Source organism: Phyllopteryx taeniolatus, chromosome 6, assembly GCF_024500385.1.
Source record: "Phyllopteryx taeniolatus isolate TA_2022b chromosome 6, UOR_Ptae_1.2, whole genome shotgun sequence".
Lineage (NCBI taxonomy): Eukaryota > Metazoa > Chordata > Actinopteri > Syngnathiformes > Syngnathidae > Phyllopteryx > Phyllopteryx taeniolatus.
Window position 1 is genome coordinate 28,701,044 of NC_084507.1, and position 27,569 is coordinate 28,728,612.

Consider the following 27,569-nt stretch of genomic DNA (forward strand, 5'->3'; position numbering starts at 1 on the left):
ACAGTGTAGTGCACTTTAGTAATACCAAGTGCACTTGTCTCAACACCATGCACTTGATAAGTGTACTCTTTTCTTTCTGCACTAGGTGGCAGCACACACTTGTACAAGTCATCCAGTAGAATTAAAAACACATGAGGACGATGTACTTAGATGACCAGAAATGGCCATCACAATTTGGTTAGTGGTGTCTTTTGCTTATAGAGTTGTTGATTTTAATACCAAGCAGACCAAACAATAGCCCTTTACTTTACATACTTTTGTTTTTTTTGTGATACAGTTCAGATATGCCCTTATTATTGCTTTATTGAATAATATTTACAGTAGTTTTTTTTTCTTTTGCCCGCTCTCTCTCTCTTTTTTTTTTTTTTTACAAGATAAATAAGCACTTTAGTTAAAACAAGTTCATTTTATGGCTGAATGTACCTAAGAGAAGACACGTTTTCTTGAAAAACTGTGGCTTGACTGCAAGTTCATGAACGCAAGGCAGACCAAACATGTCTGCTTTGTAGACAGCAACATTCCTGCTTTATGAATTCTTCATGATATAACAGCGCCTCATGAATATTGATATGGCGCTGCCATCCCATTAGTGCTCGTGAGAGCTCAGGGCGTGAGCACAAACAAAAACCTCGGTGAGCATGCTTCCGTGTGTGCACTCAAGATTCATATTTTGCAAGCGTTCTTGGTAGCGGCGTGTGGCTTTACGTAAGATGCGGGAGGGAAGCGCTCTATGGTGTGTAACGTGCACCCGGATGCGGTGCTGAAAGTCAAAGGGAGATGATTCGGGTGGAAGCGGTGTGAGACTTTATTACGTAATCAGTGAGTGATGGAGCCAGAGAGGGATAAAGATGTTCCAAACAAACACGGTCCCTTCCCCACCCCCACCACTGTGCACTCTGCTGGAGCTGAATGATGCACTGCACCATCATACATGTGCCATTTTGGAGTGGTGGTGGTGGTGGGGGGGCAAACGAAGAAGAAACCCGAGAGCCTGCGTCACTTTTTTTTAGGGTGTGTCCGGCGTGTGAGCCCGAGTTGGTCTGTGTTCGTCTGTGGTTCCAGTCTGGCGTGGTCTCAGGGGATTGTGGGTCTGTGAGTGGCGCTCCTCCCCTCCTGGTTCTGCTTGCTCTCCTGGGTACAGCACAACACCTGCTCCTTGCACCGGCGCACGACAGTCTCCTAAGCAACTCAGCTGCAGCACCGCTGCTTCATATGCCTTTTTGTTTTTCTCTCTCAGACCTGGACGCATCCAAGTGAGATAAGCGGAACAAATAAACTAAGGACTGGTTTTCCCTCTGTATCGGGGCAGGATTAGTCGGGTCTCTTCCGGGAACGCATTAGTCAATGTTTAACACCACTTTGAACATCCTAATGTGGCGTCACTTTACTCTGTGACTAAAGTCTACAAGAAGAAAAAAAAAAGTGACTTGCAGTGCTGGAGGTATAGATTTTTGGGGTTTCCTCAGTGGACTGACCGATTTTGACTCATTGGATTGGATTAACAGAATCAACCTATTTAACTGGTAAGGTCTTTGTTTGAACAGCTAACTGGTGGCACTGCTGGGCATAGCACATGAACTCGTCACTGTGAGACAAAGGTGACGGTGTTTGAGAGGGAATAATGAACCCCTTCACTGCCCCCCTTCCCAGCCGCCCTCTGCCTATCAGCCGTATGGCCCTAATGGGGTCAGGCAGATGGGTGGGCTCCAATCAGACGGCTGGAATGTGTGCACACATTTATGAATGTGTTTGTTTGTGTTTGAATTTCAGATTGATGGGTTGGACTCTACAACTGAACGTTGGTAGTATGTGTGACTTCCTTTCAGTGCCTTTGGGATGAGTGTGTCCAAATGGTTTGTCTGGTGTTGCCTTTATGTTCGTTGGTAGAATGACAGAAATATTTGGTAACTTCAGCCTAAATCTAAATAGATGGCATACAGCTCACTGTAAGGAAACAGAACCACTTCATTTATAGACAATGAGCAAATAAATGAAATAAGGACAATGTTATATTATGTACTGTATATAATGAAAACTATTTACACAGCCATATCTCAATTATAAAGATGCTGATTACACAGCCACTTCACAGTTCTGAGGTGGGCGGTTTGAATCCGGGCTCCAGCCTTTCTGTGTGGAGTTTGCGTGTTCTCCCCACGCTTGTGTGGCTTTTTTCTGGTTATGCCAGCTTCCTCCCATCCAAAACGCGCACGTCAGGCTAATTGAAGAACCTAACTTGTCCCGAAGTGTGAATTTGAGTGTCAATTTGTGTTTGTTTGCTGTTCCAGCAGACTCATGAGCCAAATGAGAGGAAGCGGTATGCAAAATGGCTTCATGGATGATTGCACATTTTTTAAATGTATCAAAGTAAATAATAATAATACTACTAATAATAAGTATTGTAATGTACTGCAGGCTAAAAGTTTTACATTTAGCATTTTAGTGCATACCCTCATCTGACCTTTCCCAGCAGAAGCTCAGGACATTGCGATGGGTGGATAGATTCATGGAAAAATAGATACAGTACATGCAATTATAATATTTAGTGGGGGATTGAATTGTATGATTTCTGAATGGATTCTATTGCGACATCCAGTACCTGTTTCTCTACGAAATAGCATCAATTATGAAGTTGATGTGCACCTTGCATGTGTGGCGGGGTCGTGCTTGCAGTCGGGTCCGAGGCAGCCTCGGAGAGGCTCCGCCCCTTTACGAGCGTCGGACACCTCCAGCACAACAAAGCATGTGTGGCGCCACAACATTGTTCCTTCTCTGAACGTGCCGAATACCGGATTTTTGTCCTTTTTCGCTTCTTCTTTGGGATTTTGCGCCCCCTCACTTTAATGCGCAACCTGCAGAAGGTGAGTCCGAATGTATTGGTGATGATGACGGGAAGGGTTTGTTGTTTATTTTTGTTTGGTCGCACATTCGGCGCCATTTTCGTACTCGGATTGTTTAAATAGCCGCCGCACGGTGGTGCGACACAGCCCGCTCACATCTGCGCTCGATTTGAGGTAAAAGTTACAAATAAAATCCAGTCGGTGTTGTTTTAGCACATTGCATCTAAGCCTTAATTTTGCTCGAAGTATAACAATGAATTGTGTATTTTTTCAGAGTGAAATTATAGCCTGATAGGGAACATAACCTCAAATGTGAGTTGTATGGGTAAACATGGTTGGGGGTGCATGTTTTCACTCACTTGTAAGACACATGCAATTTTTTTTATTTTATTTTTATGTGTGTGTGTGTGTGTGTGTACTTCATTTAGCACCATGCAAGACATCCACCGCAATAATTCAGGATTTGGTAAATAAGTGTGGATTATTGCCTGTTGGGGAAAAAAACAACAACACATTTTCAACTCAGTATTCTCTTTTAAACTATTGTGGACTCATTTGATGGCGGTTTAGTCACTCTAAATCACAGGTGTCAAACTCAAGGCCCGGGAGCCAGATCCGGCCCGCCACATGATTTTATGCGGCCCGCAAAGGCAAATCATGTGTGTCAACTTCCATGATTCTTGTTAAAATCTGTACCAAAATTTGAAATTCTCATATATCATAAATGATAACGTTGAAATATTGCAAGCATGTTTGTGTTACCAAACAATAATAATGGTTGAAAACCCCATTACCCTTGATTTCTCATTCCAAAACTAGTTAATAAAATTTGTGTGTAAATATGCTGAAACGATTAAAGATTTTTATGTTTTCACAGTCATAACGGCCCTCTGAGGGAAACCGCAACTAGAATGTGGCCTGCGACAAAAAATGAGTTTGGCACCCCTGCTCTAAATCTTACATAACGGTTATTCCACAAGACACTTATCTGAAGTGCAGTTGTTCTTCACGCTGCCTTAAAGATGCCTCTGCTATTGAATGCAATTTTCTGCTTGACTTGCTTTCACCCCAAGAGGGGAGTTGTGTTCAAATACCCACACTCACTTGCCACACAATATAAAATGTATGTGCCTAACACTCTTGAGTGTCGTTTCCATTGATGATACTGCTGGATATAATATAATCAGATAATCTTTCATGAAGTTGCAAGATATCACGTGTGGAGGATGAGACAGAGGCAGTCAGGGTTCATGTGGTGCACCCAGCAGCAGCAGCAGCAAGAGTAAAGAGCGAGGTTAAGGAATGACAATGATGGGATTCAGTTGTTGGGGGTCTTCATTCTAGTGCTGAATCAGCAGTGTTGAGCGCATGGAACAGATGCTGAAGGATGTTTGTGGGTCTGCTGTGTGAGAGTGAGGTCATTGAGGTCCCATAGGAGCTTGCTGCTGTTAATCCTCTTTTGGGAGTTATGATGCGTTTGGGCAGTTAGACTACTACTGTGTTGTGCTAAATAAACAAACTCCACATGTACAGTCCTTCCCTTGTGAATGACTCAGGAATTTACTCACTTTTGTATACAATATTGTATTTTTAAATGGCTATATACTGTGGTATTATATATTTCTTGTTATACCGTAGTTGGCCAATAAATCCAAAACATCTGGACAAAATGCTCAATGTTTGGAAGGTTTCTTCCTCAATATGCTCTGATGCACACCGTCGTTGCAACTAGGGTTTGGCTGATGTCGGAAATGGTTTTGGAATCACTTACAGGCCGACCGTACAAAATCAATCGGGCTGCTTCGCTCATTTCCCATGGTGGTTCATGTTACACTATCAGGAGCACTTACCATCTGTGTGTATTGATTCATTGAGAACCGGATTTGGATAGGTTAACACCGAAATAAAACTTTGTAACTGTGTACCCAACTTAGAAAAGGCATCAATGTGGTAGAATGTCCTTAGAATACTGTTTCATTATCCATTTTCACTAAATGTGTGTATCCACATTAACTACTTTGAAGATTGTAGCGTTGTATAGCTTCTTATTTACTTTAGGCTTGATCGCTGTCATAGTCAGTCCACCCTCATGTCGTAAGTATTCGTTATGTTGTTTGGGGCAGGTCTGTTTGCAACAAGGCACGTGTTGGCGTTATGTCGGCATTTGTGTACTATATGTGTTTACTGAGCGAGTTGAATACTCGGAGTGACCATGTGGTCTGAGGGCAAATATCTGGGCCTTAGCGGAATTCTCTTGTTTTTTTAGCCAGGAGGGCAGAGCTCCTTGTAAAACCGTGAATCAGCACAGCTGATTGTCTCTGTGTCTTCGCCAGCTCGTCTCCATTGCACACCTACACAGACTCGAGCTGCGTACCCACACCCAGTGGGGCTGGCAGTGAGTCCAAGTGCATGGGGACAGTGAGGTGACTAATGGAGGCAGGTAGGTAGAGATAATCTCACTTGGGGCCCGATTAACTCTAAACTCCTGCTAATTCCTTAAGCCTACTCCTGGTGGCAAGGTAACATGCTTTCTTTAGTTTAAATTGACAATATTGACAATTGACAATTGCCTATTATGTTCACAACATGCAGCACCATTCCTGTTCATGTATGCATGTTTGTGAGAAAAGAACATTAACACAAATTGCTAGAATTGAATGCATGTTTGGGCAAGCGTAGGTGCATATGTGCATATGCGTGCCATGGGCTGCAGAAAGCTGTGAACATAAATAGACGTGAGCTCGTCAGTAAAGGCTAACTAATGAGTCCAAGCATCCTGAACACAAACGGCTATTTATATACCATACCTCCTCCTCTTCCTCATTCAGCCCTCCTGTCTCACTTCAACTCAAATTTGCACACCGGCTCAAAGCAGCTGTGACGCATCACTGACATGATATGACTGCATTTAAAAATGAATGTCTTTGAAATTGGATTCTTGTCAAATTGGATACATTGGCTGGAATTGGCAATCATCCAATCTAATTGAACAAGTACAGTTAAGGAAATAAAAAGAATAACTTCTAAGAAAGCTCTGCAGGATCTCTTATTCAATCGCATAACATTTCAATCACAGTATTTCTGTTGGGTAATTAATTCAACTCACTCTTGCTAGAGGGTGGCCTACTTCATCTATAATTTAGCTCATTAGAGAGACTAATTATGTAGTATTGAGGGCAGCCTTTTACTTTACAGCGCAGTGGTTTTTGTTTCATTGGCTCCAGAGTGTGAAAGAGAGATTCAGTACTTCATGCATAGGAAGACCGCTCCTCCTATCTCCATCAGTCAAGCGATGGAGGCTCCCCCTGCTCAGCTGGCTGATAGCTGAGATGTTAGATAGGGAACACAAAATGGAGGAGGCAGCAAGCACAAGCTCAGCTGGTCCATTAGGAGCATGTCTGCTTCCTGACAATCAGAATTGAGATGACAGAGCATTAAAAGACCCAGTGGAGGCTGTGAGCACTGATGCATAGCTGTGTGTGTGTGTGTGTGTGTGTGTGTGTGTGTGTGTGTGGTGACCTAGGGAAAATGCCTATGGGGGGTCCCTTGGGGGGAAGGGTGGTCAGGATTAGTTATAGAGTGCAGTGCAGTTATTGGTCACTGGACACAAACAATGGGAGGGCTAAAGAGGATTTTAGTGTGTGTGCGTGTGTGTACCCCCCCCCCTCCTCTCCTGCAGTTCCAATGGGAGGTTCATGCATGGTATAGTGGGCCAAAGCTTGCACCCTTTGGGGCGGCCCTGTACATCTGGAAGATTGGCCTACCCCTCTGTCTGCCTGCCTAGCATCTTCTTTCCCCTCCCCCTCATTCATACATGGCGGGGGGACTTGAACTTATATGGCGGACATTAACACTGCAATAACCAATTAGGCAAGACTTAGTTCAGACGAAGTGCATCGCTCCTGTAAGGGAGGTATCTCAGCGAGTACAGGTTGCGCGATTTCATAATGCTTATTTCAGCCAGTCAAAGCCTTCATTCGGCAAGTAAGACCTATGTAAACATGTGAGATCTGTCCTCTCCACAACCCCCAACATAGTTGTGTTCGTCAAACTGCAAGGCTGCTTTGCTGCAACGGTCAAGTGTACAATTCTCTGTACACTGTGTTACAAATTATTATGCAAATGGTATTTTTCTTTGATTTTGCGAAATAGTCAACGCAAATGACAGTCAGCATAATTTTCAAGTTATCAACTGTTAATGCATAATTGGAATGTTTTTTTTCACAAACCTCCCAATGATAAGAGTATATTTTTTAAGAACTTTTCAAATAAATGCACTGTTGCAATTGATTACGCACAGCAGTTTCAAGACATAGGTTTTAAAGAATTGAAAATATGTCATATGTTGAATTCGCATCATTAGGAGGTCATGTACTGAAATTAGTCAAAAACAAGTCAAGTTACATTTATTAACATAGGATCCCTTTTAATAGCTTTTGCTTGAATTTCTTTGCAGAGTGTCAGAATAGCCTCCTAAAGCTGCTGTTTGGATGTGAACTGCCTCCCACCCTCATACATACTTTTGCTCGAGGTTTTTCCAAATACAGGTCAGGGAAAAATGGGGGCCACACCATGAGATTCTCTGCTTTTATGCACATTCCAGCCAATGACGCTGAGGTATTCCTTGCAGCATGAGATGGTGCATTGTCATGCATGACGATGGTTTTGTTACAGACGGCACGGTTCTTTTTGCACGATGGAGGAAAGTGGTCAGTTGAAAATTTGCGTAGTTTTCAGTGGTCATTTTCCCACCTTCATGGACCCAAAGGGTACAACCAGCTCTTTCTTCATGAATCTGGCCCAAAACATAAATCCTCCACCTGTTTGCTGATGTCGCAGCCTTGTTGGGACATGGTGGCCATCCACCAACTATCCATTACTCCATGCTTCCGGGTCACTCAGGATTACACGGCACTCATCAGTGAACAATCTCAAGATGCAAGGAATCCCCCAGCTTCATTGCAGAGGCTGCTATGGCTGTTATTGTATGTTAATAAAAAAAAGAAAAGGTTGGTGAGGCTTTGATGTGGAAATTTCATATTTTGTATCAAAATAGTATTTTTTATTACAATGTGCTGTAACATTTGTCTGCAAAGCAGCACTCTGTCATTTGGTATGCTGACATTCTGCGTTTCCCTGTAGTCAAGCTGTTCTTGACCTACACAGGTTGGTGTGTGATGTTGGCACGGATGATACAAGCGATGCTAATAGGCACCTACACAGTGTAGAATGCCTCCTTTGTGTCCGTAAAATGTAATGAGTCTGTAACAGGTGGTGATGTGAAATCGGACACACTGTCCAACAAGGACAACTATTGTCGGAGTCTGTGCGTCCATTGCAGGATGTCTATGCAGGAATTTGTATTGTATTGTGGATGTAGTCTATGGCTGATAGTTGGCTAAATGCCACTAAAAAGGGGAGCGAAACTACATAAAACAACACAGGATTGGTTAATTGTTGATACTAATTCAATTTATTGAATGGCATGAAGAGACAAAATAGGCAATTTTAATTATATCATTATTAGTTATGAAATCTGAGAAGCATGTTTTAATTATTTTTGAGAATTACAAACGCAAAATGTTTTGGTTTCTATATTTGACTAGGGTTACATGCATACACAAGCTCGGAGAAGCGTGTCTATTTATTGCATTTGTTTGCCAAACAGAATTATCATGTTTACGACACACAAGATTATAGTTAATTGATCCTAATCTTGTTTGTTGTGTTGCACTGCTGTGCTCTGTCACTTTCTGAACTGCGCTGTGACCTCTACATTTTTCATTTGTTTCTTGTTCTCCATCCCAGTGGCTACCATGACAACAGAGGCAAGTGCCGTAAGTGAGGCAGACACTGAAGGCAAGCAGAAGGCTAGCGCCGCTGAACCCGAACCTGAGAACAAGCAGAGTCCAGAGGCGACCGCATCTGAGCCAGAGGGGGAGCAGTCGAGCAAGAAAGCCCAGGGACAGGCCCCTGAGCCTGGCTCTGCTGATGCAGCCTCCTCCCCTGAAGAGGAACAGCTGAAACCTCGCACCCGAACCTCTGCTGGCAAAGGCCTCTCTCGCCTCTTTTCCTCTTTTCTTAAACGCCGTTCGCAGTGCTCAGAAGGAGAGGGCTTTGAGGCAGAGAAAGCAAGGGAGGAAAAGGAGGATAAAGAAGAACAGGCCACTAAAGCAGAAGAAGAAAAGGAAGAAAAAGTCAAAACTGAAGAGAAGGATACTCTCATAGAGGCGACAGACTCGAAAGAGGCAAAAAAGAGCGAAGAGAAACAACAAAAAGAGGAAAAGAAGACTGAGCCAGAGAAAATAGAGAAGAAGGGCAGTAAGAAGAAAAAGAAAGACACCAAGAAGAAAACAGAAGAAGGGGATCCAGAGAAAGTGAAAACCACAGAGGAGAAAAAGGAAGAGGATCCAGAGAAGAAAGAGGAGGAGAAAAAAGAGGAGCAAGAAGAGAAGAAGAAAGAGGAGGAGAAGAAAGAGGGGCAAAAAGGAGACACAAAGGTAGAGGAAGCTTTAGTAATAGAAGAAAAATTGGAGACACAAGAAGTGAAGAAGAAAACTACAGAAGAAAAAGGCACTGAAACAGATCCTGAAAAGGACACTCAAGAGGAGGAAAAAGTTGATAAAAAGGTGGCAAAGAAAAAAGAAAAAGAGGAAAGAGTGAAGAAAAGAGAAGAAGAAAAAGCTAAGAAAAAAACAGAGGAGGAAGAAAGGGTAAAGAAAAGGGAGGAGGAGAAAGAGAAGAAGAGGGAGGAAGAGAAGGCCAAAGAGGCAGAAAAAGCAAAGAAGAAAGAGGAGGAAAAGGCTAAAAAGAAGGAGGAGGAGGAGAAGGCAAAGGAGGAGAAATTCAAAAAGAAAGAGGAGGAAAAGTTGAAGGAGGCCAAAAAGAAAGAGGAGGAGAAATCAAAAGAGGCCAAAAAGAAAGAAGAGGAGAAATCAAAAGAGGTCAAAAAGAAAGAAGAGGAGAAATCAAAAGAGGCCAAAAAGAAAGGAGAGGAGAAATCAAAGGAGGCCAAAAAGAAAGAAGAGAAGGGGGATAAGAAGGCAGACGATAAACGGGTAGAAGACAAAGGGAAGAAAAAAGAAAACGTGAAAAAAGGAAAGAAGGAAGAGGAGAAGGGGTCAAGTGAGGAGCGGGTGAAAGCACCAATTGCTGCCCCAGAACCAGAACTTAAAACAGAGCCAGAAACTGAAAAAGCTCCTGATCAGCACTCACTCAACAGCGCAGAAATGCAGGTCAGTGGAAAAAGCGCAAATATGAATGGTTATCTATAGCATTGTTCTAGTAATCTTCAAACTTGTATATGCATTTATCTGTTCCAGCCAGCTCCAGAGGAACCCAAGGAAAAAGTTGCAATCAAGGAGCCCGAAGAAGACCAAGTAGTGGAAGAGGAGGAAGGCGCAGAGAAGAAAGAGGCAGAGGAGAAGGAAGCGAAGGGAGATGATGAGAAGCCTAAGGAGGAACCCAAGGAGGAAAAGCCCGCGAAAGAAAAGAAGACTGAGAAGAAGGGTGACGATACCAAAGGCTCCAAACGACAGAAAACAATTCAGTGCAAAATCACTTTACTGGATGACATTCAGTATGCGTGTGAGCTCGACGTAAGCGATCACACACGTAACGGGATGTTCGCTGTTGTTTGGGTTCGTCTTTCTGATCGCATCTTCTCGTTTAGAAACATGCTAAAGGACAGGAGCTCATCACGAAAGTGTGTGACAACCTCAACCTGCTGGAGAAAGATTACTTTGGCATTGCTCACTGGGAAACACCGACCAGCAAGGTCAGGTTCAAACGTCAACGATCATTCGCATGGGTTTGTTCGTGTGCCATTCCTTTAGAGCTGAGCAACTACAGTAATCCCTCGTTTATCGCGGGGGTTTGGTTCCGGACCACCCCCGCAATTGGTGAAACCTGCAAAGTAGCGACCACATATTTTCACGAGTATTTACACATTTTAAAGCTGGATGCTCCCCAGACGATCATTAATCTTCCCCAGACTCCTATAACTTCTACCATACTTTTATAAACAGTTTGTATACGCTTAAGCACATTTTGAACTCTTAAACATACAGTAATGCACAGTAGGACTGTACACTATGTCCAGCACACTTGCAACCCTAATGAGGATAAAAAAATGGATGGATGGATTTAAAATGTTCCGTCATTACATACACATTTTCATAAAAGGAATATTTTCCTAAGAGACTTATTTTCACATTATCTGGAAGGTAAAAAAAATACATATTCGTATAATTTATGTGGAAGTTGATACAAGTTAATACTCAAAAAAATGTATCTGTAAAAAATAGCTCGTTTGATATCAGGAGAAATAAAACAAATCACAGAACAAACAAAACAAAATACAAAACTTTTCAATGTCATTGTTTTTAAGTGAAGAATCATTAAAAACGGAAATCTGATTATTTTATGAAAATAAATCATGGATTTTATTTTAAGGCTACAGTATATCGCCCATCTCTACATTCTCTGTACGTATCAGCTTTGTAATACTGTATAATTGTTAGATGCTCAATGATTCATGAGGGACTAATGTTGTACTAATGCCGTTTGTAAAATATCTAATCTTACGAGACCTGCGTTGAAATTACTACGTGAGTTACTGTAAATCAAATGAAACCAAGTCCCTCCTTCTTCACAATCACATCCAGTGCATCTGTCAACAATAAGTACATGTGAAAAGTATTTAAATGTATTATAAAATCTATTGTGAGGTATTGACAATAATGTATCTTTTATTCCATCAGACATGGCTGGAACCCGCCAAGGAAATCCGGAAACAGGTGCCAGGTGCTGTCTACGAGTTTACTTTCAACATAAAGTTCTATCCTCCTGACCCGGCACAGCTTACTGAAGACCTCACAAGGTGCATTTCACTTGGATGCGAATGCTTGAGCGAGACCGGCTTTTGTCCTAGCTTCATATTTAGGATATACGTAGATAACGCTGTTAATGAATTATCCTCTTTAACCTCTTAAGTGGGAAGCAAACAAGTATTTTTCCCAAGAATATGTGAACTACTCTGTAAATGTTTGCTACATTATAATCTCTTCTCCAGGTACTATCTGTGTCTCCAGCTGAGGAAGGACATCATGAGTGGGGTTCTTCCATGTTCCTTTGTCACGCTGTCCCTGCTGGGCTCTTACACAGCACAGTCAGAGCTTGGTGAATATGACCCAGAGCTCCATGGAGCTGACTATGTTAAAGATCTTCGTCTTGCTCCTGGACAGAGCAAAGAGCTGGAGGAAAAGGTGATTGAGTTACATCGTACATATAGGTAAGCCTCCAGAAGTCATTTGAAGACTCAGAACTGGTTTACAAGATTTGATTCAGAATCCATCTCCTCTTTGTGTGGAAGGTCAATGAGTCCAGCCCAAGCAGACATGCTGTTCCTGGAAAATGCCAAGAAACTTGCAATGTATGGTGTGGACCTTCATCAAGCCAAGGTAATATCTGGCTCTAGCAATTACCTAATTGACAAACTCCCCGCCTGCAGGCCACATCCGGCTCATATTGTAATTACATCCGGCCCGCGGAAGCATTTGGTAATTAGCGTGGATTGATAGAGTGATAAAAGGCCTTCCTTATTATTACCCATAAATACGCTTATAGTTTGCTGATGCTGCAACTTGTGCAAAAAAACGAGTGTCATTAATTGCACTAATATTATAACTCAGTGTGCCATATTCACCACCACCAATTAGAAATTAGGATTAGAAAGAACACTACTTTAATTAATACACCATGTCTGTGCAAAATAGCACATGGGGCATGATGACACAGCCAAAGGGGATAGTTGCACCCATAGTTAAGCATGCTGGGAAACGCCTCCTCTTCCAATTCCCTCACACACACCACAATAGCTCTGTGACGTGCTGATGACACACAAACTACAAATCCCACAATGCAGCGCAACAGCAGACTTCTCAACTGATAGGCTACTTGCGATCAAAAAACGCTGTGTGTCGCCTAAACGCTGTGTATCTTTGTTAGCACACATCTGTACATTAACAAAATATCACATTGGGGTTACCTCACTGATGAGCACGTTCAATCCATCCTGAAAACGTCTGTTCCACACAAAACCTTACACCTAACACAAACAAATGTGTTGCCAAAAGAAGATGCCAAGTATCCAGCACTGGAAAAAAAATGGCATAAGCACAAAGAAATGTGAAAGTTTTGATTTAGAATTATTTTAACTTTTACTGACTAGCAAGATTTTTCTTTGGATTCTTTTTTTTTCGTTTGTTTTTTTGCAACATGTTCATATTTTGAATTTGTATAATTTTGACGAGATAAATTATATTTAAGAATATTTAGGTTTTTTTAAAAATATTTTATCCTGTCGGTTTCTATTCATATTTATGTTCGACAGCGTTTAGGTTTAGTTTGTTGAATAAATGTTGATCCTGTTCGGCCCGTGACCTAAGCTTTGCTTTGATTTTTGGCCCCCTTATGATTGCATTTGACACCACGGCGAGTCTAAAGGTTTTCACATTTTAATGTGTCCACTTCCTTTTATTTGTAAAATACCTTCCATTATGTTGTGACAATGCTTGTGCTTCACATCAATAACATCCAGATTTTAATTACAAAATCCAATTGATGTGATGTCTCTCACAGTATGCTATTGAACTCCATCGCCTCAAAGTGTTTGCAAATCCGCCCCCCAGTGGACATGTTTTGAAAATGCAGGACTTTGTAATTGCATGCGGCACTGTGTCGTGTGTTTGTACTTCTGCAGGATCTTGATGGTGTTGACATTACACTTGGAGTTTGCTCTGGTGGTCTGATGGTTTATAAGGAGAAGCTGAGAATCAACCGTTTCCCTTGGCCGAAAGTTCTCAAGATCTCTTACAAACGCAGCAGCTTCTTCATTAAGATTCGGCCGTCCGAGGTAAATCAAAATACACGTTATCCATTGGTTCCTTTATTGAATTAAACCTTTTTTTTGTTTGTATATCATGACGGGGTTTTCTCCCTAAATTCCAGAGCACACCTGCTTTACTGATCCTGATGGATTAGTAAACTGTGTTAATTCAGGGCTTTTTCCATTTTTCTTACTTTTTGAAATGAGGTCATATAAAGTATTCATGGTCTTCATTTTTTAAATTACTTAACTTGAATATGGTAATCTGTCTGGGTGGTTGGGATTTTTAATGTACTAATGCGACCTTGCTCTGGGGTAAATGTCATGCATCAAGCTGTGTGGCAGACTAATGTGATCAACTGGATGTGACCCAATTTGACCCTGTCTTAATTGTTTTGTTTTCTTGGCACACAGCAAGAGCAGTATGAAAGCACAATCGGCTTCAAACTACCAAACTACAAAGCTTCGAAGAAGTTGTGGAAAGTTTGTGTTGAACATCACACCTTCTTCAGGTAAGAACAGATTGATCTTGGCCCTTTTGAATGTCACGCGCCTTCTTGCCAACACATGCCTGTCCTCTGCATAATTGGCTAACTGCAGCCTAAGCCGTGAAATTGGCTCCATGTCCGTTTGACCAGCTACAGTGCACTTGTGAACTCGCTAACCTTAGAATGAACCATCTAAGGGTCAAAGTTGTTGATTACCAAGTTACACAACATCACCAATTTTGGAATTCGAAATCACGTAGCGCATCTGTCGGATTGTTGCTTCGATGGAGGAGGCCCGTGAGTGAAAATTGAACAAATGTATCTGTCCCTTAGGGTTTCGGCAATTGAGCCTCCCTCGTCACGTCGCTTCCTCGTCCTGGGCTCCAAGTTCAGGTACAGCGGGCGCACCCAAGCCCAGACCCGGCAAGCCAGTTCCATGATCGACCGCCCTGCGCCTCGCTTCACACGCTCTGCAAGCAAACGCCTCTCCCGCAATTTAGATGGAGGTATGTTCCGGAGCCCAATCTTTGTGCTGCACAAACGTTTAGTCATATAACGCAGATGCAGAAAGATAGTCTTCTTTCGGTCCAACAGCTGTAGACCAGACTCTTCAGAGCCTCACAGCATCAACCAGGTCTGAGGTTGATGACTGGTCGTCGATACTTGCTTCTGAAAACCCCCACCCTTCCCTCAAATTTCCAGGTACCTGGAATTGTGTGGCGCTTTGCTAACCCCCAATCCCCATTACATTCAATGCGCTCACTAATGGGTATACGGTTTCATTTAATGTGCCCATCCATGTTTAACACTGAGACCAGAAAGACCATTCGACTCTGGTGTTGATGTCACTGCAGTGAACTGTTCAGACAGCCACGTTGTCCTTTCAGTTTCAGTTTCAGTTTATTTTTGAAAGGGGACAATGCAATTTCATAAAACACATGAAGTACACATGGTTAAAAAAGCCAGAATTAGCCAGAAGGCTTTCCCTGGCATGATCTCAGGGTATCTTTGCTCACTGCACTAAATACTATACGCTGCCTCATTCAAGCTTGACATCTCTTTTTCATCTTACTCTGAAGTTGCAGCTTGAAGTTTTATATGCTATGTCTTCAATAGCTCTGTGGTCATCATCTTAACTTGGCTCCCCTTTTTGTTACCATCTCTGCTTCCATGACTTACTCAGACAGCACTGGCCTTTTTGGATGTAGCATACTTTGTTATAGCTAAATGGCTATGTTAGAAACACTTGTCCTTGAGCTTCTTCACTAACCTCTGCTTACTGGACTCACTGAGCGCTTGCTTACAGATTTTTCATGTGGCTTGAAACACCAGGAAGCATCATCACATAACTGCATCACTTGATCATCTTTTCACAGCCGGAGGTGAGTCTGAACAGACATTTATTCAGTCCTGGAATACTCAGGCAGGCAGTCAGTGGTGGTTGGCGCTTTCATCTGATGCGCAGCTACAGACGAGAAAAGAAGATGACTGGTCTACCCTGGTCGAACGAGATCCTCCTTTCCCATTTTCCCCGTCTTTTGATTTTGTTAACCAGCCAGGTATGAGCATTTGTAATAGCTGCTTGCTTTGTGAGCATATTTACCTTCACAGGTGTTTATTTATTAAACACTTCTGCCTTTGTGTATTTTTTCTCAATTGGTGCAAATAATTTTTCTTCTCATATTGTCAGCTAAACTCAGCTTGGCAAACATGAGCTCTCTTGACAGGCTATTGCAACCAGCACAGGAACAGCCCCGTGACTGGTTCCTCCACTTTGATCGACTCCCCAGCCTGTCATTGTATAAGCATGTCGATAAACCTCAGCATGAGTCACTGTGTGATGGTATGATTTGCAAACAGACATTGCATGTTTTTAATGAGACGTAACTCATTTTTGCACCACGTTTCGTGGTCCTTACTGTTTCTCCTCCATCCTCCTCCAGCCAAGCTCCAGGTGAAGGATGAGGAGACTATGTGTGTTAAAGAGAAAGAATTGACAGACGAGGAGGTCATTGAAAGGCTAGAGGAGATGGTGATGACGGTGAACAAGCTAGAAGAGATGGAAGATATTGAGAGGAGGCTGAGGAAAATTAGAGATTTAGAAGAGAGGCTCCAAGAAGTAGAAGAGATGTCAGAGAAGATCCAGGAAGTGATAGAAGAGGAATTAGGGGAACAAGAGGTTGCCATACTAAAAGAGGAAGAACTACAGAAAGAAAGTAAAGCCATAACACGGACTGTATTGAAAAATTCTGTGATGATTGTGAAGCGCATAAATGGGGGAGATGAGAAGGATGAATTAGAGGAGCAAATAAAAGAGGTGTTTTTAAAGGGCCTTTTGCCCGAGGATGACGAGGCTAAGAAAGATGAGCATTTGTTTGATTATAGTCTGAGAGAGAAACTACGTCAGATAGAAGATGAATGGAAAGATGAGGTGGAGGAAAAGCTTAATTTTCCACCTGTCAGTACCTCTTCTCAGGTATCTTCTAAGACGGTTGTAAGGACTAAGAAGAAAGTTGCTTTTATGGATCAGAGGCCACAAAGGCTTGATGCAATGGAAGATGCCCTTCTAAGAATAATCTCAGAAAAGACCTCCCAAAACGCTGAGATTGGACTGAAAACAGAAATGTTGGAGAAAAGAGCTGAGAGGAAAGTTACTGAGGTTGAAGATGGATTTTCACTAGACAAAGATAAGGATACGTGGTCCACGCTTTTTGACGGTCCGCCGTACGTGCCAATTATCAAACCAGCAGGTACAGTATGGCATTGTGCATTGAGCAATTTAAATCTTCTAGCTAATTTGTTGTAAACAGTAGCACTAACTTTGAAATAATTGGCTGAATTCACTACCCTGATACATCTGAGATGACTGTTTATGGCTTTTCAACTGTGTTTTGCACTTGTTAAAATACATTTTTTTAATTGCTTCCTCCTAATGTCAACCTGCTCTGCTTCCTTTAGAGCGTTGGTGCCACCTTTTTATTACTTGTATTTCATTTGTGTTTCTTCACCTTGTTCAGTTACATCAGTGAAATGTGTTGAGTTGGATGAGGGGAAGTTTTACACTTCAGAATCAGTTGAGGATAAAAGAGCCTTACTAGAAGAACGGCCAGTAGAAGACATTTCGCAGACAATTCTAGAAAGAGAAGATGACTGGTTTGCGTTGCTGGATTCTGTTCCCAGATATGTAAAACCAGGTACTTCCCCTGTGCCGCTTTGTAGAACACTTTCTTGTGCCTTGTTGTCATGCTCGCATATTTTGCTCCTATCAGTTACCTTGAAAGAACCAGGCCAGATGGGGGCTGAAAGTTTGACCTCGGTGGCTGCAAAGCCTGAGGAGATTAGGGAGGTGCAAATTGAAGAGACAGAGCTAAGGGAAGAGGTGCCAACATATCTTCCACATATCCAACAACAGCCGGTGAAAGAGTACAAGGATGACTGGTTTGTGTTGGTGGATGTTGTGTCCAAAGAAACGACTTATAGAGCACCAGGTATTGCCTTCAAAGCTTCACTAAAGCAAACAGTCGTGTTGACCTTTGCTGGCATTTTTATCTGAACACCCTTCTGCAACGTACACAGACTGAGGATTTGTATCTTCTTCTTCTAGCTGCTGTTGATGTGTCTGCTAAAGATCATGTCTCTCTGAGTGATGGGACATTTGAAATGAGCGAAAAACCCATGGATGTCGTAGTAGTCGAGGAACCACAAATAAAAGAGGATCTGAGGCAAAATGAAGTAACTTTGCTATCAGACAATGTAAGAGAAATAGAAGATGATTGGTTTTTACTGCTGGACGTTCCCACAAGAGAACCACAAGTTGTAACGCCAGGTATTGCTGAAATCTCACATGTTCTTTCTTAGTACATAAAGGCTTCACTGCTTTAATATCTTCACATCCCTCTTTTTGTCAAGTGACCTTGGCTGGGTATGTTCAGGCTTATGCTGGAAAAAGCATTTCTGCTTTGGTTGAAGAAAAAGTGGATGTTGAAGTAGAAGAGATGCAAAAAGAAGAGGCTCCAAAGAAAATGTATCCAGAGCTAAAAATAGCCCCCCCAGTCATAAAGACAGATGATGACTGGTTTCTACTGCTGGATGTAGTTCCCAGAGAAACTGCCTTTGTACCACCAGGTACCCTCATCTCGCTTTCTTTTTTTTTGTGTGCTTCTTACACACATCAGTACACCAAAAGAACCTAATTTTCACTTCTAATAATAGCTACCCTACCAGTGGTGGCCAAAATTTATCCAGATGTAGGACCTGTGATTGAAGTGAAAGGCATCGAGCTGAAACCACTACCATTTGGTTTGGACCAAATGAGAGAGCAGCCATCTCAACCACAGCGAGAGAAAGATGACTGGTTTGTGTCATTTGACGCTGTTCGTGATGAGGCAGTTAAACGACTACCAGGTACACCGTTTGTGTTTGCGCTGACCGGCAACAAACCTTATTTGGCTTTGATTGATGGGCCGATAGAGATGCTCACCTTCTTTTGAATTTGTCTGCTTTTGCCAGACACCCCTGTCGAAATTACTCCAGCAATGAGGAAACCCTTTGAGGCTGATGTTTTAACTACTGAGACTAGAACATGGGAGATGATGATAATTGGTGAGAACACCAGACATGATGAGACACGTATTTCGGAAATGAGACCAGTTATACCAACGTCAGGGAGAGGAGAAGATGATGACTGGTTTGAATTGTTCCCAAAACAAACCATCCCAGAAAAGACTGCCCCTGTACCATCAGGTATCCATCTGTCAATGTATTTTCAAGAACAATTTTTTAAACTTAACAAATTCATGAGAAATATTCAGACATATAGTACAACCACAACAAGTTTTATTTCAAATCTGTGTTATATATGAAATTCTTTTCTGTCAGTTGCCATGGTTGAGCGTATTGTGGATGTGGCCGCAGTTAAAGCAACAAAACAAAAATCCAGCATAGAAGAAGTGAGACTGCCAGTGAAGTTAGTCAAGATTAAACCACAACCGCGAAAGTTGGATGATGACTGGTTTGTGTTTTTAGATGCAGTAAAAGTACCAGGTACTTTTTTTTCTTTTTTTTACATCACACCAATCAAAGTTTAATTTACATCTCAGTTCACTTATTTTTTTTAGGTATAAGTAACACAGATCACCTTTGCGGCTAAGCTTGATTTGACTTTTTAAAACAAAATTATTATTCTACAATAGTGGCTGAAGCTGTGCAAAAGTATCCTAAAGTAGCTGCGTCTGAAGCTTTTGCCGTCATAGAGAAGAGATCGCTGCAGAGAATTACTGTAGTGTAGCAGATGTGGATGCAAGAGATGTTGCAGCAGAAACCAGGTCAAAAAGAGAGAAAGATTGAGGATGATTGGTTTATTCTATTCGATGTGGCTCCTAGGAAAACAGGTATATTTGAGAGGACTCAGTCCTTTTTGCTAGCATTTGTCACATTACTGTGTCAGTTTCTGCAGCTATTTGGCTTCTCAATTGGCTACATAGGTTATGGTTGCTCAAGTTCACTGTAAATGTTTGTGTCCTAATCATTTAATGATATTGTATGAAATTAGCTGCCGTCCCTGAGCGCCTCAGATTCCCGGCAGAAATTCCAAGAGTTAAAAGGGCTGAGACCACAACAAGGATTTCTACTTTTGAGACAAGACCCCAGTTTGAGAAAAAGATCCAGGAACAAAGATGGCCCCTCAAACACACTCGTGTCAGTGATGATTGGTTTGTTCTACTAGACGTTGGCCCCAAAGAGTCAGGTATTCTGCCTTTTTTATGTGCAACTTGCACATGAGCTTGCTTTTTTTGACCCCTGCTAATTAACACCGAGTCAAGATGGTTGACCCGACCGTCACTTAAGGACGTCTGACTGCACTTTGTTTTTCAGACGGAAGAAATATCGCTTCCTAATCTCACTTTCTCAGTCACATTGAGCTTTGTAGCTCCTTGCTTCCTAACAAGAACTGTACTGCAGCTTCTCATTCTTTTCGATCGGTGTTGTGTGCGCTCTGCAAGTTGTCAGCGGGGGAGAATTCAAGGTAAAGTATACTACAGTGTGTGCTCTTTCTCTAGAGGCTTGCGATAAAGTACGACAACGCAAATTGGCAGTGTGGAGTTTGTGTGTGGTATTTTTTTAGATAATTTTTCAGCATTGATCATGATAAAAAAGCTCCCTTTTACTTTGTCTGTATTGTGTTCAGTGGCGATTACACAGAGAAGCACCCGTCCTGTGAGCGCTCCAGTCTTCTCCCAAGCTGCTCTGGCCGAGGCTGGAATTCCAATGGCACCCTTGGACCAGCCCCAGACCTCCACTCCAATCAGGACAGGCGTCAAAGAGGAAAGGAAGCTCGATGTCACTTTTGAAGTTGTTGAGCCATCCAAAACCGAGGACAAGGTAGTCACTTCATTTTTACGCTAAAAGCTTCAAGGGTTTACTGTATGACAAAAGTATGAAATGTTTCCACTATTTGAACAGTTGGTACCTCATTAAATTTGTCCTGAGATGTTTGAAAAATAGTATTTTCACGATTAAAAAATGCTAAACGACAGAGCAGGGATTGTTCTCTGAACTGTGTCTCTTGCTGCTGTAGTCAGTATGGAATGACCAGAGAACTGACTCCTCACTGACACTGTCCATCAATGGGGACATTCAGGTTAGTGTCAGACTCAGAGTCACGGTTCCCTTCAAGACCACAAGTGGCAGCTATCCTAACGTATCTCCCTCTCTCCTCACAGTCTGAGGTGACAAGCAGAGAGGTGGTGCAGTTGCGAAAGGTCAGATTCTGAGCCGTGTTTGTCATTTCTCCATTTCTGATGACAATTTGCTCCGTCCAAAACAATAATTTCATCTTCTTCTCATATGCATCCGTATCGGCATCTGCAGTTTATTTGATAGAACTTGCAAGAAATATATTATTTACAAGCCATATGGACTATACATAGTTGTATTATTGGTTTAAGATTGTATACACATTTACCTTAAATGGGATTAATATCCTCATCGCATACTGTTGCAATCCCTGGAATGCATTTGCATGTTTATACTTGCAATTAAATAGGGCATGATAACCAGGGTTTTATACCCACTTGGTTCACCACACGTATGCTTGTTTCTTTAACATCAGACTAGAGGATTTATACCTGTAGTCTGTAACCTTATCACTAGCCTACGTCCCTTAGCCTCAAGCTTTTTTGCACGTCGACTCTTCGCAGCTTTTTTTTTTTTAAATTAACACTTAAGTGAACATCATAGTCTGCATGTCCGACATGTAGCTACCTTCATAGGAAACTGACTCCTTGACTCCTCCCTTTTTGTTCTTTTCATTTTTCACAGAAAAGAGCTAAGAAAATTGAGGGTGACTCAATTTATATGAGACATAGCCTTTTAATGTTGGAGGTTTGTATCCCTACTGGAGATGTCAGTCTCTCGCTTTGTTTTCTTGCTCTCTGGTGCACTGGCTGCTGTTTCATATCACGCTTGCATGATGGCTTGATTTTGAACTCGCATCAGCATTAGGCACATCTGATTGGCTGTGTAGATTACTAATCAAATGTGTGTTTGTGCCAACTCTAATCCACTTGTTCCTGGAGAGTGCAGCTGAACTAAAGGCATCTACCAATAGGGCTGTTAGTCTTGATACTTTTCATGATTTATTTTACAGTCCATAAAACGGTCCTTCTAGTAAGGGGCAGCAAGCAAAACAGATTTCACACGCAGATTTTTCTTTTATCTAGACGGGGTGTCAAACTCAATCGTACACGGGTCCAAAACTCAAAGCACACTTCAGTCGCAGGCCAAACAGGATAAACGTTTATTGAACTGACTAAGATGAAATGTTTTCTTTTTTTTTTTTTTTTTTTTTTAACTCAACTCAACTTCATTTATAGAGCACTTTAAGAAAGGGGAAGCTGAAACAAAGTGCTGTACATAAATATGGAACATAAGACATAAAACAGTAATATAATAATCATCATCATTTTGTTTTTTTAATTTGATGTTTCAATTCACAGTTAACGGAAACAGACAGGATACCATATTATACCAACATAAATCAACTTAAACTCTAAAGGTGAATGTATAAAGAAACATTTTGCTTTATAGTAAAGATAAAAATATATTTTTTTAATCAAATCTTTAAGGATTTTTTTTCACATTGTGGGATTTAGAGTGTGTGTGTCATCAGTGCTTCATATCGCACCATAAAAAGATATTGTTGCGTGTTAGGGAATTGGAGGAAGAGCTGTTTCCCAGCGTGCTTTGCTATAGTCACAATTATCACATTATCCTCATCGAGCTCAGTTGGTAGAGCATCAATCCAACAATTTTATGGTCTTAGAGGTTTGATTCCCATAACAAACGTTCACTTTTTTTCTGACTCCTATTTATATATTATATTCTTTTCCAAATGTGGAGAAGTTGTGAGTGAAAAAAAGAAACCAAGTGTTTCATAAATAATATACCTCAATCAAAATATTTGTGTTCCCACATAACCACCCCCTGCCACAGTTAGAAAAGCACACCCCAACTATGAAATTTTTTGGGCAAAACTATCAATCTTCCGTACTTATTTTACAAGTAAGACAGTTTATACTTTTTTGACCCAAAATTTTCACCAAGACAAAAAGACTTGTTTTAAGATACAAACTCTTTTAACAATCTTAAGTCAATTCATACCAGTTGTATTGGCAGATTTTATTTCTTTTTTTTTTTCTTTTTTTTTTAAACAAATTTTTGGGACAAAATGTCTTATTTTAAATATTTATTTAACTTGTTTTGAGGTCAGGTCCAGTGTAGAACATGATATTCAGTGTGTGTGTGTGTGTGTGTGTGTGTGTGTGTGTGTGTGTGTGTGTGTGTCAAACATTTTTAAAAGCAAAAATGTTTTCAATCCACTACAGTCACTGGGACTGATGGTTCAAGTAATGAAGCCGTTTTCCAAAGTTATCCCAAGTGGTTCAGTGCTTAACAGAAGCTTCATTTGCCCATCACTTGTCTCCTGTTCTGCTTTTGCGCTTTCTCTTTGGATCCTTTCGTCATCTCATTTGCTAATTTGCTTGAAATGCACTGCCCTGACAATCTCTGCAGTTTTGCCATTAAAATGAATCTACTAATTGAAGTTGAGTTTATTATTAATTATGATAAATTATGAATTGAACTTTCAAATAATTATAGGCTGTCATACAGCTGTGTTGCTATGTATTTAAGGATTTACGGTTGGGGAAGTTGCTCTTGGGGAATGCTTAAGAGGTAATAACAGTAGTTCCTTACTAAAACTTTGACTACATTGTGTGATTGCATATCCATAGAATCAACTTGATGCTAAATGTTCAGTATTGTTATTGCTGCTTGGTTCGTTTGTGTTAAATACAAATTTGTTTTTTCTTTACTGAAGCCTCACCTTGAGCCACCTGAGTCATACCTGCAGTTTTCACTTCCTTACTTACTGATTTGCAGTTGTTGTTCAGATTTTTGCAAGCGTCATGCTGCGCTCTTAACCCGTCTGATTTAAAGCTTCGCAATCAACTGTTTACAAATCATAGCACAGCTCGGAATATCATGTATTGAACAAGCCACAAATCTTGCATCACGCATTTAGAATATCTAAAATGTGACTCATCTGCTTGTCGAAATTAAATCACTAACTTTGCTTTTGCTTAATCAATCATATTTATTCAGACAATTGCCAAATGTAATACTGTCTGATTGTCTTCCCCCCTCCCTCCATCCTTTTGATCCTTTCCTTGTTGCCCTACTGCCAATATTCCATATTTCTCAATCTTTCCTTTTACTCTCATTCACTCTTTCTTCCCTCTATTTATTTTGGCCGACCTTTCTGAATCATCTCTCTCCATTCACTGTACTGCTCCCCCCCCCCGCCCACCACTTGGCCTCTCGCTTTATAGGAGTTTGATAAGCCTCAGGAGGACCTGCTCAGGCATCACGCCAGTATCAGCGAGCTGAAGAGGAATTTCATGGAAGCTGTACCTGAGCCCAGGCCCAGTGAATGGGACAAGCGTCTGTCCACGCACTCACCTTTACGTACTCTGGGTGTCAATGGCCAGCCCAGTGCCGATGGGGTAAGTCTCGCACCCCAAACAACAGGGCAATAAAACGAAAAAGAGAAACACACACGTTGAATCAAATACAGAAAACGTGATGCATACTGTATATGCATGCGCCATGTCATCAGATAACAGACATCTGCTCATAGCTTGAAAGCTGTCAAGGTTGTTGTGTGTTTGGAAAGCATCACTTGATTCTGTGCTATTTATCCATGTGCAAGTTGGATGATTTATTTTTTATTTTTTTCAGTTTTTATCACAGTTCAATGTGACCAATAGTCTAAAATGGCATAGTAATTGATGAGGCTCCTCCAGGTTGCTTTCTTGGTTGTTTGACAATTTGATGGTATTGGACTACGTGCGCATGTTCAGACCTATTGATGGCAATAAATAGCATGTAAGATGAGGCATGAGCATGATCTGATGAAGAATAGAGGTTGGACTGGTTGAATAGGGTCTGCACTTGTATATTCTCGCTCGGTCAAAAGTCCGATGTGGATGAGGCATCTTGGGCTTTCCACCGACATGCTTCATCGCACACGCATCAGATGTTTTGACATATCCGCATCGCATGCTGACAGACGTAGTCACGCATGGCAACGGGATATGACCCCGCCCCTCCCCGGAAGATTTGCACGTTCTCACACAGAACAAAGTTTACCTTCCTTGCTCCCTTCATCCTACTTTTTCTGCTTCTATGCCTTTTGTTTTGCACTCTTTTCTTCCCCCGCTACTTTTACACTTCACTGCTGCTTTCTCCAAACCTTGTTTGTTCCTGAAGAGACAAGGTTTGATTCACAACTGTGCTAGATGCTTTTACCATCTAGACACGCTCCAAATCAGTAACTAAATCTATACTAGAATAGAAGGAAATCTTCAATTGTATCTTGCATAGCCTTATCTGATCCGAGACATCACACCATCATCTTTCAGATGGATGAAGGTAGACTTTGGATACTTTTTCGTATAGCTCCCTCTTAACTGCTGGCATAATGTCTGCACTAAGACACATCTGTTTTTGTGGAGAACCCACACCAACTTAATAATGTTATCTGTAATAAGCAGGAGAATCAAAACAAATGTAGCCAGATCAAACTAATCAAATACAATACAGTGAGCTGTTATGTATCATACTTAAAAGAACAATTATTTAACTGTACAGTCAACAATGTAGAGATGTCGGTTTCTTGCTTAGAATGGTAAAAGTGAGGATGGCTCTGTCTTTTCAATCTTCAGCGAGATGTAGTACGTGGAAGTGAAAAAAAAAAATTAAATAACAACTTGCATGTTATAATGCATGTGCTAGTAATTCCATGCTTGGAATAACATGACCTGCAATCGAAATCACCCAAACACTTGCCATGTAATCTACATTTCAAAATTTCCAATATTGACGTTTGGCATTTTTGCAAGTTCAATGGCCGTCCAAACTCCTCCCTCTCATCTCTCTCCCCCGCTCCCCCACCCCCTTCAGTTTGTCACCCGCCTCCCGCGCGGCCCCCTGCTAGACTTCTACTCCAAACGCAGCTGAGGGGCCGTCTGGACTCTGGAAGTCCCATACAGGCGTGAGTGTGACCTGCGGAGACAGAACCCCATCACCTTACCATCTCGCTTTCTCTTCTCCGTCCTCCGCCTACTCTCTGACATCACCATAGCATTCCTCATTGCTCATCCTCCGTTCCACACGAGAAGCCACCATTTTTTCCCCCTCTCCTTCACGGAACAAGACTGTCCCCTTTTCCCTTTCTCAACATGTTACCAATTCTTAAACGGGCTGATTGGAACTGGAATTGCATCCAGCACTCTTTTACATCTTCTCTGACTTTCTTTTTAATTCTAGATTTTTCATTTCGCGTCTACTTTTATCCACACTGTGAAGTAAAGTCATTTTAAAGGTCGTTGGATAAGCTGACCAATGAGAGAAATGGTGGTATTTAAACTTGGATATTGATTTAACATTCTTGAAGTTTAGCTAGTCGTTCTGGTGTACTGAGACATTCATCAAGATTTTTCATCAAAAATCCACGAGGCAGCTAAATTGTAATACTTAAACTTTTTTATATCTTTCTCTAGTGTTGGACAAGGCAGTATATAGCAACTGCATGAGTACTTGTGCATGACCAAAGAATAAAGGCATTCCATTTACATGTCACTGGTTGTGTATTCATGCATTTTGTATTTGTTTGGGTATGCATTTTATCATGTGTCAAGATGTTTAATAAAATGTAATTGGTATATAAAGGTGAATGAGCACCCTGTTAGTGAAAGAAAAAGTAAAAAAACAAACAAACAAAAAAAGTACCATTTGTTACAGTGTTTGTGTAACTCCAGAAAAGCTAAAGAACACATGGCTTTATCATCATGGTAGATCGAAGTCTGATGTAAGCAACCAAGTAGCAGCACAAGTTTTTTTTTTTTTTAACTATTGTCTTGTGGAGTGTACCGTACGTCCTCAAATAGTGAGCTCTGCTCTAATAGACGCCATGTCGCAATTGATCAGCGGATGTATTCTCTTCTTGAACAAGAACACCTCCCCTCACATAGATGTCTCATTTTTCCTTTCCAGGAGAAAAGTATCTTGTAGCATTTACTATAGCTACATTTCTAACAAGTGGTACAGTTCGTTTTATGCACTACACCTTGATTTAGTTAACGTTTCCGCCACAGGTGTAAAGGCAGGACACCTATCAGTTGTGTGAACATTATAGCAGTTGGACAGTGTGTAACTCGCTAGGGAATTCAATATGATTAAAAAACTGAACACAGTTACTCCTTTTGACTCTTGACATTCTTTGTAAACATTAAATCCTACGCTGGTTGAAAAAAACACGGCTTTATTCTTTAGACTAGTAGCCATGAGTACTGTCTTTGAAAGTCACCTCATAAAACATACTAGACAAAATGGACATCAGCATGTTCTTACAGCCGTACAGCAGGTGCTAACTTAAATAAACAACTTTGCCAGAGAGTTTGCTCTCATCTGCTTCAGCTACAGTAATCAGGCAAGTCCGTCTATACTATGTGAAGTGCGCACATATAAACTGCAGTCCAACGCCTGGTACTCTGCATTTGGGTAAATCACTATTTGAGGAAATACGGTATACAGAAATAGGTTTGGTAGTAGCCATGAATATGGATTCTTTGTCCCAATAATAATAAAATATTGATCTCAACCTGTATTGTTTGGTGTCATGTTAACTTTTAGACTCTTGGGTTAATTGAATTTGGTCACTGCAGTACACCGGCTGCTATACAGCCACGTTTTGTTAAGACGTAGCATTTCAATGTTGCGTGTCATTTAAAC

At 41.3% G+C, this 27,569-nt stretch overlaps 1 protein-coding gene across 18 annotated transcripts in view; it reads left to right on the forward strand.

Annotated features, from left to right (window-relative positions):
- The first annotated feature begins 951 nt into the window (after positions 1-951).
- Positions 952-27,569, forward strand: part of LOC133479298 (uncharacterized) — a 32,037-nt gene continuing 5,419 nt past the window's right edge. For 2 of the 18 annotated variants that reach the window (XM_061776048.1, XM_061776049.1), the window contains exons 1-28: positions 2,651-2,861; positions 8,649-10,075; positions 10,163-10,438; positions 10,513-10,617; positions 11,603-11,721; positions 11,914-12,132; positions 12,214-12,301; positions 13,603-13,755; positions 14,143-14,240; positions 14,550-14,722; positions 14,811-14,918; positions 15,593-15,775; positions 15,907-16,059; positions 16,160-16,966; positions 17,234-17,410; positions 17,486-17,704; positions 17,821-18,042; positions 18,126-18,341; positions 18,429-18,620; positions 18,726-18,959; positions 19,095-19,259; positions 19,768-19,962; positions 20,404-20,597; positions 20,794-20,856; positions 20,939-20,977; positions 21,537-21,599; positions 24,107-24,280; positions 25,740-25,830. In XM_061776048.1, coding sequence (XP_061632032.1) covers positions 8,657-10,075; positions 10,163-10,438; positions 10,513-10,617; positions 11,603-11,721; positions 11,914-12,132; positions 12,214-12,301; positions 13,603-13,755; positions 14,143-14,240; positions 14,550-14,722; positions 14,811-14,918; positions 15,593-15,775; positions 15,907-16,059; positions 16,160-16,966; positions 17,234-17,410; positions 17,486-17,704; positions 17,821-18,042; positions 18,126-18,341; positions 18,429-18,620; positions 18,726-18,959; positions 19,095-19,259; positions 19,768-19,962; positions 20,404-20,597; positions 20,794-20,856; positions 20,939-20,977; positions 21,537-21,599; positions 24,107-24,280; positions 25,740-25,796 — 6,111 coding nt within the window. In that variant the 5' untranslated portion in view covers positions 2,651-2,861; positions 8,649-8,656 and the 3' untranslated portion in view covers positions 25,797-25,830. Of the gene's footprint in view, positions 1,524-2,650; positions 2,862-2,976; positions 3,015-8,648; positions 10,076-10,162; positions 10,439-10,512; positions 10,618-11,602; positions 11,722-11,913; positions 12,133-12,213; positions 12,302-13,602; positions 13,756-14,142; positions 14,241-14,549; positions 14,723-14,810; positions 14,919-15,592; positions 15,776-15,906; positions 16,060-16,159; positions 16,967-17,233; positions 17,411-17,485; positions 17,705-17,820; positions 18,043-18,125; positions 18,342-18,428; positions 18,621-18,725; positions 18,960-19,094; positions 19,260-19,767; positions 19,963-20,090; positions 20,242-20,403; positions 20,598-20,793; positions 20,857-20,938; positions 20,978-21,536; positions 21,600-24,106; positions 24,281-25,739; positions 27,439-27,569 lie in introns of those variants that run through there. The other 16 variants (XM_061776034.1, XM_061776038.1, XM_061776047.1 and 13 more) reach the window with 15 other exon arrangements.